The sequence below is a fragment of the Mustela nigripes genome, chromosome 15 (assembly GCF_022355385.1).
Source record: "Mustela nigripes isolate SB6536 chromosome 15, MUSNIG.SB6536, whole genome shotgun sequence".
NCBI classification, from domain to species: Eukaryota; Metazoa; Chordata; class Mammalia; order Carnivora; family Mustelidae; genus Mustela; species Mustela nigripes.
In genome coordinates, this window is record NC_081571.1 from 24,239,895 (window position 1) to 24,257,176 (window position 17,282).

The following is a 17,282-nucleotide window of genomic DNA, read 5'->3' on the forward strand; positions in this document are numbered from 1 at the left end:
CTTTCTTTCTTTCTTTCTTTCTTTCTTTCTTTCTTTCTTTCTTTCTTTCTTAGAGAGAGAGAGAACATGCTGAGGGAGGGGGAGAGGGGGAAGGAGAAGGAAAGAACCCCAAGCACATTCAGTGTTGAATGCAGAGCACAGAGCCCAGCACAGTGCTCGGTCTCATGACCCTGAGATCATGACCTGAACTGAAATCAAGAATCAGATGCTCAATGAACTGAGCCACCCAGGGGGTCCCACGTGATCAGTATTTTAAAGATACTATTGTGGCTGTGTGGAGCATAGGCTGGGGTAGGGATGGGCAGGAGAGCATGCAGAACAAAGATCAGTGATGTTTAGCAAGTGTTTGAGGGAGACCCATGACTTTACTACAGGGGGTTAGTGACAGAGAGAAGGGGAGGATAGAGGGTCTGCAGGCTGGATGCTGGGCTGGGACGTTTATGAGAAGATGATGATGGATGAATGGTGGACAATTCACTGAGGTGAGGAGTGAACAGGTTTGGATGGAGTGTGTGTGTGTGTGTGCAGGGGCTGGGACTGTGTTCACTGGCCAGTTTAATATGAGCTCCTATTAGATGTTCGTGTAGATACGTTAGGTTGGTTATCATGACTGGAGGTATAGAGTCCCTGGCGTAAGTACGGACTTGAAGCCAAGGGAACTGGAAGAGGTCACACAGGAAAGATATTCAGATGGAGACAGGAGCCCAGGAGAGCTATGGGGACTGCACACTTTAGAGGTTCAGAAGAGAAGGAAAAACAGCTAAGGTGTCTGGGACGAAGCAGCCAGAAAGGTGAGAGACATAGTAGCAGAGTGTGTGCAGGAAGTCAGAGGAAGAAAGTGCTTCAAGATGTACATCACAACAATGTGATGAATCCTGCTAAAAGGTCAGCTAAAGACAGAAGTACATTGTAGTTGAACAGGTTTTTTGTATATAGAGGAGGATTTAAGATGACATTATCAGTCGGGGCACCTGGGTGGCTCAGTGGGTTAAGCCGCTGCCTTCAGCTCGGGTCATGATCTCAGGGTCCTGGGATCGAGTCCCGCATCGGGCTCTCTGCTCAGCAGGGAGCCTGCTTCCTTCTCTCTCTCTCTCTGCCTGCCTCTCAGTGTACTTGTGATTTCTCTCTGTCAAATAAATAAATAAAATCTTAAAAAAAAAAAAAAAAAAAAAAGATGACATTATCAGTTGATCATGGATACATGCTGAAGGAAATAATCTAGTACAAAGGGGGATACTAATGTGAATGGGATGAAGGGAAATGCAAGAGGCTAATCCTTAAGGAGGGGCAGGTGATGACTCCAAAGTGTAAGTGGCGGGTTACTTTGACAAGCCGGAGGTCCCAGAGTCTGGGGACAAAGGTGAATGGGCAGCGGTTTGGATAGTAGGAGTTCCTGGCTAATGGCTCCCTTTTCTCAATAAAAATCAGACAAAGATATGTATACCACCAAGGTGAACCCTAATGTAAACTATGGACTTTGGGTGTTTTGATGTTGTGTCCATGTAGGTTCGTCAGTTGTAACAATGCACCACACTAGAGGGGGATGTTGATAAAAAGAAAGCTGTGTAAGTGTCGGGGTGGGAAGTATAGGGGAAGTCTTTGTACTTTCCCCTCAAGTGTTCTGTGTACATAAAACTGCTCTAAAAAAATAATGTCTGTAAAAAAATAAGGCATAGTCATCAATTTGGGGATGAGCAGTTGGGGTGGGGAGAGGTTTTAAAAGAAATGAGAGGATATGAAACAGTAAAGGTAGAGGGTGGAGGGTGACACGTTAAGGTTCCTTTTGACGTTTGTGGCTATGAATCTGAGATTAATCAACACATTTGTGGGTTTTTGTCCAGTTGTTCAACTGTTCAAGTGCTAGTACCACTCAGCATATGCAGACAAAAGGCAGGTGGCGGGGGCGGGGGGTGGTTTGCTAGGTGAGTAAGGAAATGTGTGTTGGGGTGGTGGGGAGAGGGAGTCCAGGCTGTTTGCAGGACAGTGGCTGTGAGGTGGGGTCACTGACTGTAGAGGGATCACGAAAGAACTGCTGGGTCTGGGGGTGCTGGGAGGGAGGCAGATGCCTAAGGAGAACTACCATTCAGCCTCTCTCTAGTGATGAGGGAAATGCAAGGTAACACTTCCTGTCAGATGCAAGAAGTAACAAGATTCGTGATACTCATTTTTGTTAAGGGCTAGGAAAGTGTTCTTTCATCCACATAAGTAAAAAATGATACAACCTTTCTGGGTGACAGTTTATTAGTATGTTTCAAAATTATTATTGTTTTTAAAAGATTTTATTTATTTATTTGACAGAGAGAGAGAGGGTGAGAGCGTGCACAAGCAGGGGGAGCAGGAGAGGGGGAAGCAGGCTCCCTGCTGAGCAGGAAACCTGTGCAGGGCTCAATCCCAGGACACTGGGATAATGATCTGAGCTGAAGGCAGATGCGTAACCGACTAAGCCACCCAGGTGCCCTGCATGTTTCCAAATTATTAAAGGGAATTCTCTCTGACTCAGCCATTTCACTTCTAGGACTACGGTGTACAGCATTGTTCAAACAAGTACACAGGATATGTGTAGAAAGATGTTTACTGCAGCATTAGTTGATTATGGTGAAAAACCAGAGTCGACTCATTATCCAGCAACAAGGGAATGGTTTCATGCATTCTGGTCTATCCCGTGGAATCCCATGGAGTCAGTAAAGAGGGTGCCACAGTCATAGTCATATGCTTACAGTTTTAGGTACATGCCATGTCTTTCTTGCCTTCCCAACTTTTGCACATCCTGTTCCCTTTCCCTGGAATTCCTCCTTTCCCGTCTTCATTACCCTCACTCCTTCCCAACTAGGAAGGCTTCCTGGGCCCCACCTGCACTAAGGTGCTTGATTGCTTGAGTGAACTGTGCTGACCCTTCTCAAAGTACATCAGGTTGTGCGGAAACTGCCCTCATATAGGTGTATGCCTTGTAAAGACTAAGGAAATGTTTGTTCCAGACCTTAAACTGTACTGTGGTGGTGGGCATTATGTGCTCACACCTGCTGTACCACTTGCTAAGCCATGAAGGGCTTTTCCTAGAGGAAGCCTACTATCACAGAACCAACAGGGTAACTACTCCACACTCTGTCTTCCCAAGGGGAACTGACCCAGGTCTAAGGGGGTTGATCCTGATTAATTATGGCCACTTCTAGCAACTAGAGCAGGTGTGGCCTCATTTAATTTTCAGAAGGGCTCTTATTCAATGCTTGGGGATGAACTTTTACTTTTTTTTTTTTTAAGATTTTATTTATTTATTTATTTGAGAGAGAGAAAGAGAGAGCGCAAGAGAGTACAAGAGTGGGGTGAGGGGCAGAAGGAGAAGCAGACTCCCCACTGGGCAGGGAGCCCAATTCAGAGCTCAATCCCAGGACCTGGGGATCATGACCTGAGCCGAAAGGCAGACACTTAACCAACTGAGCCACCCAGGTGCCTGGGATGAACATTTTCTTTTACCAGATAGGAATAAGAAAGATGGACACTTCAGGAGTTGTCTGTGACCACCCTATGACCACAACAGGACCAACTGTTGTTGTGGACAGGATGACAGAAAGGAGGATGGGCTCTTGATGACGCCACTAAGCCACTAAATCGACCAACTCTGAAGCCAGTTGTCCCTCTGGCTAAGTAAGAAAATAAGCATCATTTTTGTTAAAGCCAGTTTGAGTTGAGGGTCCTTCTACTTACAGCCCAAAAGCATTCTAATGTATATCAACTCTGCTGATGAAGTATGTTGTAGCTCATTTTAAAATATTAATTGTTCAGTTGAATTTAAGTTTCCAATACAGGTCCTATGTCTTTCAGCTCCCCAAGATGTGTCTCTATCCCTGGTTTATCAATCAAATAGACTTTCTTTTGGAAATATCCCCTTCAAGATCTGTTTATCTCATATGACTAATAAAATCATTTATACTTACCAACTTCCTTCCTCTATGGATTTCTTTCTTTACTGATTCCACATCAAAATTTCTGTCTTTATTACATGGATCAGTATCCTCACATTCCACAAGTGCTGAAGAGTACAGCTACAAATTGAGAAAACAAAAATTCACAATATGCACAAAGTACCACTGAAAGCTGCAAGTCAGAAAATGGTATCACAAAATAATACTTACCAGGAGTGGAAGATGGATTGGGGTATAACAGTGACCACCTTCGGGATATGTAAGCAGATCACAAGCCACCCTGTTTTTCTCTGGAAGTGGCCCCAATCCCTGGGCATGTTTTATACTGCCTAACCCTGACCCCCAGTGGTTAATAACGTGAATGTGGTTGGAGCCCTGACCTGAAGCTGGGCCAACTGGACTCCCTATCCTGAGAGAGTGGAGTAGACTCTGAGCCACATGGTAGAGAGCAAGCCAGTCTGCAAAGAGGAATACAGAAATGAGGTCAAGAGAGGACAGAATGGGTTCCTGATGGCTTCCTAGTCACTGTTCTTGGACCTGCCTGCATGCCGGCCTTCAGGAGCCATGAAATGCCCCTGCAGTCTGATTAAAAACCCACTTTTATGTTTAGGTTGCCTCAAGTTTCCATGTGCTACCTGAATCCAACCTCTCTATGAATTGAAGATCAACATTACAGAATGAAATCACAAAGCAATCTGCAGATTCAATGCAATTTCTACCAAAATACCAATAGCATTCTTCACAGAACTAGAGCAAAAAATACTGAAATTTGTATGGAACCACAAAGACCCCAAATAGCCAAAGCAGTCTTTGAGAAAGAACAAAACTGGAAATAGCACAATCTCAGATTTAAAGATACACTACAATGCTATAATAATTGAAACAGTCCGGTATGGCATAAGGATAGATATATAGGGATGCCTGGGTGGCTCAGTGGGTTAAGCCTCTGCCTTCGGCTCAGGTCATGATCCCAGGGTCGTGGGATCAAGTCCCGCATCGGGCTCCTTGCCCTGCAGGGAGCCTGCTTCTCTCTCTGCCTCTGCCTGCCACTCTGCCTGCTTATGTGTGCTCTCTCTCTCTCTGAAAAATAAATCAAAAATCTTTAAAAAAAAAAAAAAAAAAAAAAAAAAAAAAGGATAGATATATAGATCAATGGAACAGAATAGAAACCCTAGAAATAAATGCATGATTTTATAGCCAACTAATTGTTAACTAAGGAGACAAGAATACACAACCAGGGAAAGACAGTCTCTTCAATAAATGGTGCTGGGAAAACTGGATACACACATGCAAAAGGATGAAACTGGGGGCGCCTGGGTGGCTCCATCGGTTAAGCAGCTGCCTTCAACTCGGGTCAGGATTCCGGGCTCCTGGGATCAAGCCCTGCCTTGGGCTCCCTGCTCAGTGGAGAGGCTGCTTCTCTCTCTCTCCCTTTCCCTCTGCCTGCTTGTGCTCCCTCTCCATTTCTCTAATAAATAAAATCTTAAAAAAAAAAAACAACGGATAAAACTGGACCGCCTTCTTACACCACATACAAAAATGAACTCAAAATGGATTAAAGACCTAAGTGTGAGACCTAAAGCCATAAAACTTCCAGAAGAAAACACAGGGAGTAATCTCTTAAATATAGCCATGTGGCGCCTGGGTGGCTCAGTTGTTAAGCATCTGCCTTTGGCTCAAGTCATGATCCCGGGGTCCTGGGATCGAGCCCTTGGGCTTCCCTTCTCCCTCTCCCCACTCCCTCTTCACAAGAAGTTTCCTCTCTTGCTGTGTCTCTTTCTGTCAAATAAGTAAATTAAAAAAAATAAACACAGCCATAACAACATTCTTCTAGATATGTCTCCTCAGGGGAGGGAAATACAAGCAAAAATAAACTATTGAGACCATACCAAAATAAAAAGTTTTTCCACGGCAAAGAAAACCATCAACAAAATGAAAAGGCAACCTACTAAATGGGAAAAGATATTTGCAAGTGACGTATCTGATAAGGAGTTAATATCCCAAATAGATAAAGAACTCCTTTGACTCAACAATAAAAAACCAAATAATCTGATTAAAAATGGGCAGAAGACCCAAAAATTTTTTTTCCAAAGATGTACAGATGGCCAACAGACATATGAAAGATCCTCAACATCACTCAACATTAGGGAAAAGGAAATCAAAACCACAATGAGATATCACCTCACACCTGTGAGAATGGCTAGCATCCGAAAGACAAGAAATAACAAGTGTTAGTGAGGATGTGGAAAAAGAACTCTCAAGCACTGCTGGTGGGAAAGTAAATTACAGAGCCACTATGGAAAACAGTATGAAGGGTCCTCAAACAACTAAAAATAGAATACCACATGATCCAGTAATTCCACTACTGGGTATTTACCCAAAGAAAATGAAAACCCTGACTTAAAAAGATAGATTCATCCCTATATTTACTGTTGTATTATTTATAAGAGCCAAGATATGAAAGCAACCTAAGCATCCATTGGTAGAAGAATGGATAAAGAAGGTGTGGTGTATGTGTGTACACACACACACATACACACACACACACACAGGAATATTACTCAATCATAAAAAAGGAATAACATCTTGCCATTTGCAATAACATGGACGGACCTGGAAGGTAACATGCTAAGTGAAATGTCAGAAAGAGAATGACATATACCGTATGATTTCACTTATATGTGGAAACTAAAAATAAATGAACAAAAAACCAGAAACAGACCCATAAACAGAAAATAAACTGGTTGTTGCCAGAGAGGAAGGTGGGAAGGCACGGGCAAAAAGGGTAAAGGGGTGTGGGAGGTATAGGCTTCCAGTGGGGGAATGAGTAAGTCACAGGGATGACAGGCACAGCAAAGGGAGTGTGTAGCATCGCTGTACGGAGACAGACGGCTGTGCTTGTGGTAAGCACGGCATGATGCGCAGAGCAGTAGAATTCCTCAATACGTTTACGCCTGAAACATGTAACATTGGGTGTCAACCATATTTCAATTTTTTTTTTAAGATTTTATTTATTTTATTTGACAGACAGAGATCACAAGTAGGCAGAGAGGCAGGCAGAGAGGAGGAAGCAGGCTCCCCGCTAAGCAGAGAGCCCGATGCGGGACTCGATCCCAGGACCCTGAGATCATGACCTGAGCCGAAGGCAGCGGCTTAACCCACTGAGCCACCCAGGCGCCCCCATATTTCAATTTTTTATACTTCAGTTTTTTTTAAAGAGTAGTAGAAAAAGGTAATGAAACAATAACAACAACAACAAACCCAGGGAAAAGCTTAACCCAAAGTTCTAGACCTCTACAGAAAAAAATTATTATTATTATTATTTTTTTAAGATTTTATTTATTTATTTGACAGAGAGCGATCACAAGTAGGCAGAGAGGCAGGCAGAGAGAGAGAGGAGGAAGCAGGCTCCCTGCTGAGCAGAGAGCCCGATGCGGGGCTCGATCCCAGGACCCTGAGATCATGACCTGAGCCGAAGGCACAGGCCTTAACCCACTTAGCCACCCAGGCGCCCCTACAGAAAAAAATTATTAAACATTTCTGAAATTCATAAAAGAAGAATGAATCATTGGAGACAGCCTATTAATGGATAGAAATACTCATATCATTTTTTTCTCAAATTCATCTATAAATTCAATGGAATCCCAGTTAAAATTTGTGTGAAACTGTAACACTGAAAAATAGCCACGGCTTATCATAAAATCATAGTAATTAAGACAATGTTGTACCAGCTTAGGGAGAGACAAAGTGACTGCTGGAACTGAATAGACCCAGAAACAGATCTGTGCACAAATATTATATTGTTAGCACACTGGATTAAGAGTGAGGGTTCTAGAAGTAGGCAACTTGGGTAAGAATTCTGGCTCAGGTACTTACAGCTGTGTGACCTTGGGCAAGTGACTTAACTTCTCTGTGCCTCAGTTCTTTCATCTTTAGTTTGGGCATAATAATGATACCTACCTTTTAGGGTTGTTGTAAGGATTAATAGTTTAATATGTCTTAAGCTCCCAGAACATTACCTTATGCCTCGTGAATACTGAGTAATAATGATAACTATCATTATTATCCACTACAAATCAACGAGAAAAGAGCAGATTAGTCAATAAATAATGCTGGGGAAAGTGGTTAATCATATGAAAAACAAAAAGGGAGATGCCTACTCTACAGAGTAGTCCAAATAAATTCCAGTTGGATTAAGAATCTAAATGAGAAAAGCCAAATTTTAAAATTTGGAGGAAAAAAGGTAGAACCTTAGTAAATGAAAGAATTTCTTAGGGGAAAAATCCTACAAATTATATAGGAAAATGATGAATTTAACTACATTATAAGCCTCTGACAGGAAAACCACAAATTAAAAGCCAACGTATATAATAAAGCATCAGAATCTATTTATATACATATATAAATATATGTAAGCAAAGTCAATATCTTAAAGACAAAATGCAGTCTATGAACACAAGTCACAGAAGCATAAGCACAGCCAAATGAGGCACAATCACACTAATAATCTAGGAATGCAAACAAGAGACTGTTTCATATTTATTGGAGAGGAAAAATTAAAATTTCATAATATCATGAATCGCAAGGAAGAAGAGGAAGGAATTCTGAAATAATGTGGAAGTCAAACTTGGTGCAATCCTTCTGGAGAGCAATGTGGTGCATACAGTGAGGTGCAAAACACTCCCTGGTTTTAGCTACGTGCCCTATACCAGAGAAACTGTCTCAGGAATTAGGAACCTATGCAAAGATGTTCATGACAGCTGGTTAGTTATATGAAAAAAAGTGGAAAAACCTAAATATTCATTCACATGAGAAGAGTTTAGTATCGACAGTGACAAAATGGAATTCTGTAACATTTAAAATTAAAGACTTAAAAGTAAAATTTATCACATGGATAAATCTCAATAGCCATGAATTTGGATGAAGTTCTACAAAGTCAAAGAACATGTAAAACAATATTTCTAGTTATAAGCACTTAAATATACACGGTGGGAACATAAAATAAAAAATACAAAACAATAAGAAGCACCAAATCTGTGATGGCAATTATATCTTGAGGGATGGTGGAAGGGGAAGAGAACTGGAGATCCCTTAACTGTCTGTGTTTTATTTCCTTTAAAAAAAAAAATCAAGGTAAGGCAAATACAGTATGATTTGACAAATCTGGGTACAATGTTTATCAATGTCTATGGGTATTGATTATATTTGAAATATCTCATTAAAATATCTTTGAAGAAACTTCTTCATAATTGTGTTTGATCTGTTATAAATAAAGCTAAAATGTAATCATAAGATGATAAGATCTGAAACAGTATAAAAAGTTAGAAAAAGATGCTCTCCAAATCCCCACTTAAAAGCCCAATTCATGGCCAACTTGTCATTCTGTCTCCAAAGTACATTTATCTATTTTAGTATGTCCTTCCCTAAAATGACTCATGTGTTTTCAAGTAACTTACCAAACAATTTTCGTGAGCAGCTATATTCTCTGATTGTGCAAAGTATAGGACACTGTACTCGATGTCTTTGGGGCAAAGTGCACATGTCCTTTTTTCCATCTTTTCTGCAACCTGAAAGACACCTATAAGTAACATCCCTGATGAGAAATGGAAAAGTGGAATTTCTTGGTCTCCGTAACTCCTCCACCAGTCTTTTTTTTTTTTTTTAAGATTTTATTTATTTATTTGACAGAGATCACAAGTAGGCAGAGATGCAGGCAGAGAAAGAGAGAGAGAGGAGGAAACAGGCTCCCCGCTGAGCAGAGAGCTTGATACGGGGCTCGATCCCAGGACCCTGGGATCATGACCCGAGCCAAAGGCAGAGGCTTTAACCCACTGAGCCATCCAGGCACCCCCTCCTCCACCATCTTGAAGTAGAAGGCAGGGCACTTGTTTTTATGAGAGATTCTCAACTCCCAAAGAGGGAAAAAAAAAAAAAATGTACCCATGTGGAAAAGCAACTTATTGTGTACTTCTTAAATGGTTTAATACAAGGAAGGACAACAATGAATTCATTTAAAATGTCTAAACATGAAGAGAATTTTATTCAAGAAACACAACCAGGGGGTGCCTGGCTGGCTCAGTCAGAAGAGCATGTGACTCTTGATCTGGGGTTCTGAGTTTAAACCCCATGTTGGGTGTAGAGATTATTTAAATAAATAAACTTAAAAAAAGAAAGAAACACAACCAAGAATTTAAATACAAAGCTCTCAAAACACTGCCTTGGCAATACTAAACTTTCAATAATTATTATTATTGTCAATACAAATCAATAAGAAAACAATGATGTGCTTAAGAAATAGTGCTCTAGTTAAGTGCCTATAAAAAAAGTTTCAGATCCCTGTATCATAGTATATTCAAAAATAAATTTTGAATGAATTTAAGAAGTAAATGAGCAAGGTACTTTAATTTAAATGTACTGTAATCTAGCATGATAATGACAGAAAAATATATAAAGGCAGAAAATAATTTTTTTTTTTTTTTGAAGAAATGAATAGAAGAAAAGAGAGGAACCTAAGAGAAGGAGAGTTAGGAAGAAAAGGAAAGAGATGAAAAAGAAGTCACTTATTTCCACAATCCCACTGGGGATACCAGTGTAGGGTAACCTTCTCTTACCTATTAGTTTGTTATTAATTTGGCTATAGGCATCCATTTAACAACTTGTTTGCCCTTTCCAATGCTTATCTTCTTATTGATTTGGTTTTCTGTAGAACACAATTCTGCTTTTAATCATAAACTTTTCGTTTTAAAACAAAGATTTATTTTACCATTTATTGGTGAGAGTTTTAAATTTAGATGAGGCTAATCACTTACAGGGTTCCTAGAAGTTCTTTTTGTTATCCAAAGTATAAGATCTCTGGTGTCTCTCTGAAATTAGATCGTGCATTGCACAAAATCACAAGACTGCACTTTGGAGCAGCATTTGTCTCACATTCAGATGAGTTTCTTCTTTAATTAATTTCTGTTTCCTGGATTTGGGTCCTAACTAGTAGGAATACAAATTTGTAGTTCCTCTGCTCCCCACCAACCATAAAAAAGGGGAGAGACTGAGAGAAAAACCCTCAAATGAAATGAAACTAGCTAGCTGCTTCTTTTCATTCATTCTGAATCCCCACCAATTTGGGAGCACCTCTTATAGAAGAGTCATTTCGCTGGGCACTCTAGACCAGTGCTATCCAACAGAAACTGTAATGTGAGCCAAAAATGTGAGCCACAGCTGAAAAATTTCTAGGGGCCTCGTTGGGGTTGGGGGAGAAATTAATGTTAATAACATGTTTTATTCAACCAAATATCTCCAAAATATGATCCTTTTAACATTTAATCAGTATAAAAATTAATTCATTCTTCAGTATGGAGTCTTTGAAACCCAGTGTACTTTGTACTTAGAGTTGATAAACCACATTTTTAAGAGCTCCACAGCCATGTGTAGGGACTGGCTACTGTAGGGAACAGCACAGCAGAGGATCTAAAGAAATAGGAGACAGAATTGTTGCCTGCAAGGGGCTAACAAAATAAAATAACAGAACAAATGCCACAAAGTAATATAATTGCTGGGTGGAAAATGCCATACATGCTATGGATCCAGGGGAGGAAGTTCTCCTGTGGGAAAGAGTGTTGTCAAGGACATGGTCCTTGAGCCGCTATAACTGGAGAGGGTTTGGGAGGAACTGGAGACATAAATAGTGATGTGGGAACTGGCCAAGAGGTTTGACCTGGAGGCAGAAAACCAGTCAGGCTGAGAAGGAGAGTCTGTGCAGAGGAAGCTGGAAAAGAATTTGAGAAACAGATGGTGAAAGACTGCCAGGAAGGATTTTGGAGCAGGGGAGTAACATGATGAAAGAGTTGTTTTAAACAACTAAACTTCAGTAAAAAAGGAAAAACAAAAACACAGCGTGGAGTAAAAAAGGATATTACAAAGCTGTCAGACAGAGACAATCAATGTGTATGCTTTTCTTGGTCTAAATAAATCAAATTGTGGGGGAAAGAAAAGAGTTGTTTTAAGCTCAGTCTCAATTCATGAAGAGAAATACTAAGTTCCTGAGTAGGAAGACTACACATTATAATGCTGTCAGTTCTTCCCCAAACAAGTTTTAGGTTTAATGTCATTTCAATTTAAATCCCAAGAAGGTTAAAGAAATTGAAAAAAAGAAAAGATTATTTGGAAGAATAAAAGGGCATGAAAAACATGAAGAAAACTTTGAAAAAAAAATACAAGGGTATCTGCCTACTCGACTTAGAACCGTATTGTTAAAGATACAACTAGAACAGAAGAGTAGATGACCACATCAAAAGACAGGACAACAAAGTGCAGAGAGAAGTAGAACATAATCTATAATTATGAATTTAACATACCGTAAGGTGGCATTTGCATTTCTTCTCTGGCATTGATGTCCTCAGCCCATTTTCTACTAGGTTATTCACTATTTTTTGAGCTTGTTATGTATTCAGGATGACCATTTGTTAGTTATATAGTGGTCTTTTAATTTTGTTATAGTGTTCTACGACATACAGAATGTTTAAATGTATTATTTGATGAAATTATATCAATCTTTTATTTTATGGTTTCTACTCTTGGGTGAAGGAGATATAATAGAAAAAACCTCTATTTCCTTCTAAAATATTATTCTTATATTAAATGTTAATGTATAAGTTATTTTATTATAAAATATGAGATGAGGATCTAACTTATTTTCATAGTGGTTAGCCACAGATTTTAATCTCCTTTTCATATATTTAATTATTATGTATGTTTAGGTTTGTTCCTATATTTCTATTTGTTCCATTGATCACTTCCTCCTCCAATACCACACTTTAAGTTTCCAATGTTTTAGCATATATATTAATATTTGACAACATAATACACCATCCTAGATGAAAATAAGAAAAAATCCCAATATTTTATTCACTTCAGTCCCAAAATCTATTTTGAAAAAAATACTATATTCTTATTTTAAAGGACACACAAACTGGACATGAAAATTTGTAAAGCACAGGCTTAAAAAGAAAAAAAAAGCATCAGACAATTAGAAGGATGGAATAAAAATCCCTAATAAAATAATATGATAACATTTGATAGGCATGCAATGCTTCCTGTTGTATAAGAGCTAGACAATTTTGCAGTGTTATCCTTTCCTTGTGCAAAGCAGGGCTTTCAGACCAGTATCTGGCCTAGCTGGGAGGCTGCAGATACGTGAACATGGGCCCCTGTGTTTGCTCTGGGGGTGCTGCCCATCTGAGTTGCACTCCCAAGTCCACAGGCTTCTAGGGTTTTGGCACCTGGAAGTAAAGGTGTGAGTAGCAACACTGCTGCCTTCTGACCTTGAGTATTTTTTCTCCTGCTGATGGACAGAAACCCAAAGTGGGACACACAGGCTCCCCCTAATGGCCTTTCCTTGGTAAAACATCTTCTCATCATCGCTCCCTAAGAGATCTTAGCTCTTCTACCTTGTTCATTCTTCCAGACTGGAGGATGCACAGAACTTGCTACAGCTGGGGGAATCACATTAAAGCCTTTTACACAGACAGACATCCCCCACTTACCTGAATGCTTGCTATGCGTTATCTGAAACTCCTGGACCACATACACTTGGATAACTGATACTCCTCACCTTCAGAATTTAGGGACTATACAGATTTAGACAGTGAATTCTGTCTAAATAATACACCTGTCTTATGGGGGCTGGGGCATTTTAGGGAAGAGTCCATTGGTCTCTATCAGCAGCTGACACCAAGAATAATGAAGAACAGCAGGGCTCCCCATGGTGCTTCTACTGTGTCTAGCAGACCTAAGGACACACAGAGACTGATCTAACAAGAATTCTCAAAAAAATGAAACTGGTAGCCAAGAAAAGTTCTACCGAATGAAGCTGCAGAAAAATGATAGGCTGGGAACACATGAACTATGACTAACTCAAACCCACACAGTGAGTGAATCTGAGGTCTCTCCAGGTCTACCCCCACCCGGGAAGGGATTGCTAAGGTCACAGCCTCTGCAGAGTTATCAGAGATATCTTCCAAATATTCCTCTTCCCAGATATGGTCCTAAAGCCCACCAGACAAGGGCAATCCAGTCAGAGCACAGAATCTGGAGTAGCCAGATAGGACAGCCAAGAAACACACTTCACCATTAAATGAGTGGATGATGGAAGGAGAGTCACTAATCCTGTAATTCCATTTACAACCCCTTTCTGATAGGGTATGATTTATGTTCTGGACTGGCAATCAATTTATGGCAATGGCGGGACGCCTGGGTGGCTCAGTTGGTTAAGCAGCTGCCTTCGGCTCAGGTCATGATCCTGGCGTCCTGGGATCGAGTCCCCCATCGGGCTCCTTGCTCAGCGGGGAGCCTGCTTCTCCCTCTGCCTCTGCCTGCCATTCTGTCTGCCTGTGCTCGCTCTCTCCCCTTCTCTCTGATAAATAAATAAAATCTTACAAAAAAAATTTATGGCGCTGGCTTGGAAATTTCTTCCTCTTTTCTTCTTTGATCAACTCAATTTTTATTGCAGCTTACTATTTTAGTACTTCCATTAGATATCCATTAGATATCAGATAAGTGGGAGAAGTCAATTTTATCACGGAGTCCACTGACTGTACACCTGAAATGGATAAAGACCAAAACAGGAGGAGTAGACATAACCTAGACGCTTGGTAATGAACTTAGAAAATAAATGGCTTCATCAGATGTCCCTGGATGATGTGACTGTATATATCTTTGGAAGAAGTGTGTACTTATTTGGGAGAGCCAGAGAACATTACTATGGACAGCTTTAGAATGTATAAACAGGAATAAGTGTGTGTGTGTTGCAGGAGAGGAGTGGACAGCTGAGGAATAGGGTGTTCAGTGGACTTCTTTAGAATCACCTAACTTAGTCACAAACAGGGATGATTCTCAGCAGACATGCTTGTACTATAGGACTTCATTTCCCTAGGCACAGCTGCTAGTCCCATAGGACCTACCTGCCCAACTCTCAGATATACAGAATTCAGAATAGAAGATTTTAGTTCAGATTGGGCTGGTTTCCCTCCTGGGAAAGACCTTCTCCATCACCAGGAGAAAAGAAGCCAAACTCCTTAGTGGTACATACAAGCCCATTCATTCCTTCAACAAATTCTTAGTAAGAACCTATTATGCACTATTTTAGGCACTACAAATAAAATAGAGAATGAGATGAGAGTTTCAACTCTCAAGGAACTTACATTCTAGTAATAGAGACAGACAAGTATTTCTCCTGCGAGCAATAAGTGCTATGAAAAAAATTAGAGCAGGGAAAGGAGGTAGAGTGTCAGGACGGTGGTAGGGTGCTCTTTTAAATAGGATGGCGTGCAAAGCTATGGAGGATACATTTGAGAGAGACTTGAATTATGGTGGGGAACTGAGAAATGGGAGGCAAAGAGAGCCCAGAAAGGGATAGGTTTGGGGGCTTGGTGGACCCATAACGCAGTGAGGTGTGGCAGAGTCATCAAGACAGTCAGGGAAAGGATCAGATCAGGACATGGGGTACACTGTAGGTCACAGAGATCGTTCTGAAGGTAATGAGAGACTACTGAAGGGCTCTGAGTAGGAGAATCACATTTGCTTTTTGTTTTTTAAAGATCATTTTGGCTCCTGCAGGCTTGTCTGTATGAGACATTAGAGCAGGAGCCAGATCAATACTCTAGGCAGGAAATGCGAGATGGTGCATTGGGGCTTGGATGGCAGCACAGGTGAGAAGTGGTCAGGCTCAAGATACATTCTGAAAACTGAACTGATTCATGCATTAGATGGGAAGTGAGGAAGAAAGGCACTGAGGGCTGTGCTAAAGGTACTGGCCTGAGCAACAGGATGAATGCAAGGAATAAGGGTGGTGGATGAACAGGTTTGGAACATGTGGGTACATGCAGGAAAATGAGAATTTTCTTTGGGACACTTCTTTGGGACAGTTTGAGATTATTCTAGGCATTGATGAAGTTGGTTATACCAGTCTGGAGTTTGGGGAAAAGATAGAACCTCATCTCCAATAATATCCTGTAGATAACACTAGCTGAATGAAAATATGCAACTGCCTGACTTGTGGTTGCCGTGTGACATTTTGGGGCTGGTGCCTTTTTGTGTCATCAACTCTGTATGCAACACCCTTTCAACCTCTCTACCTGTGGTTGACTCTTCTCCTTTAAAACTAAGGGCATCAGTGCCTCCATAAAGCTTTCCCAAAACACCAGGCTGAGTTAGAAACCCCTCATCTGAGACTTTGTGGTTCTTACCAGGTCATCTGCAAGCTGCCTTTTCGATCCTCGAAGATGGGGTCTGCCTAACTCTTCTCTCTATCCCTAGCTCTGAGCCCTGCCACACAGTAGGAGCTCTACACCTATATGAATGAAGGGATGGTGCAGGCTCTTTGTGCCTTATGCACAAAGAGGGCTGCTGAGGATTTGAACTACTAAATGGAAAGGAGTGGATGATTTCAAGGAGTCACATTCTCTGCAAGAACTTTCCCAACTGCTTCCTGAGACCCACCTGACCACTTTTTTTTTTTTTTTCTTCAAGTGGAGACCACTTCTTTACTTCTTCTTTCCTACTTCTCCCATGCCACTTCTCTGGCAACGGTCTTAGGAGTGGGTGGACTGCACGACCAGAGTAAACCCCCACCCGAGTTTATGTCTATTTCCCTTGATGTCTCTGTCCCCAGTGGAGTAGGACAAGAGCAATGGGTGGTCCATCAGCAGCGGAAGAAGTAACGGAAGACACACCTTTTGCAAGTGAAGCCCTGGGCAGTGATCTGGGCTCACAGCTCCCTGCGGAATTGCACCCAGGACCGCGGGAGATGAACGCAGACTAACCCCCCTCACAGCAGTGCCGCAGGGGCTCGGGAGTCGGATTGGTGGGGAGGAGAGCAGCCAGCGAGCAGGCCGGGGACCCGCCCTGTGGTTGCCGGGACACAGCACCCCCACCTCAGCGCGCGCGCACGAGATGCACTGGGGCGGAACTCACCGGTGGGGTGCGGGAGCTGGTCCCGGGTGTCGTGGGCTTCGGACAAGAAGGCTCCGTGGGCTGACTTGGCCGAGGAAGACAACACTTGGTCCATGGTTGCGACCTCAGCTGCTGCCCTACGGAGGCACGCTGCGCCTGCACTTCCGGAAGTTCGCAGGCGGCTGAGAGTTTCGTTTTCGTAAAAGCTACGATGACCCATTTCCCCTAACCAGGGGAAGTTCAGGGCAAAAGACACAGACGGTTTGCAGACTGAGTTCTCATTCAAAATGGAGCTCGCCTCTTCTACAGATCCGAGTCTGAATCTGATCTGTTTTTTAATATGCAGGCGATCGCCACCGTGCCCAGACTTTTCCTCTTCAGATGGGGATGAAAGGTAGCCCAAACCCCTGGGATCAGCTG

The 17,282-nt window shown here is 41.6% G+C and overlaps 1 protein-coding gene across 2 annotated transcripts in view; it reads right to left on the bottom strand.

Annotated features, from left to right (window-relative positions):
* SETDB2 (SET domain bifurcated histone lysine methyltransferase 2) overlaps positions 1 to 17,282 on the bottom strand; it is a 93,269-nt gene that overhangs the window by 15,455 nt on the left and 60,532 nt on the right. The window contains exons 1-3 of one of the 2 annotated variants that reach the window (XM_059377913.1): positions 16,884 to 17,057; positions 9,377 to 9,498; positions 3,933 to 4,040 (exon numbers count right to left, since the gene is read on the bottom strand). In XM_059377913.1, coding sequence (XP_059233896.1) covers positions 3,933 to 4,040; positions 9,377 to 9,498; positions 16,884 to 16,977 — 324 coding nt within the window. In that variant the 5' untranslated portion in view covers positions 16,978 to 17,057. Of the gene's footprint in view, positions 1 to 3,932; positions 4,041 to 9,376; positions 9,499 to 16,883; positions 17,058 to 17,282 lie in introns of those variants that run through there. The other variant, XM_059377914.1, reaches the window with a different exon arrangement.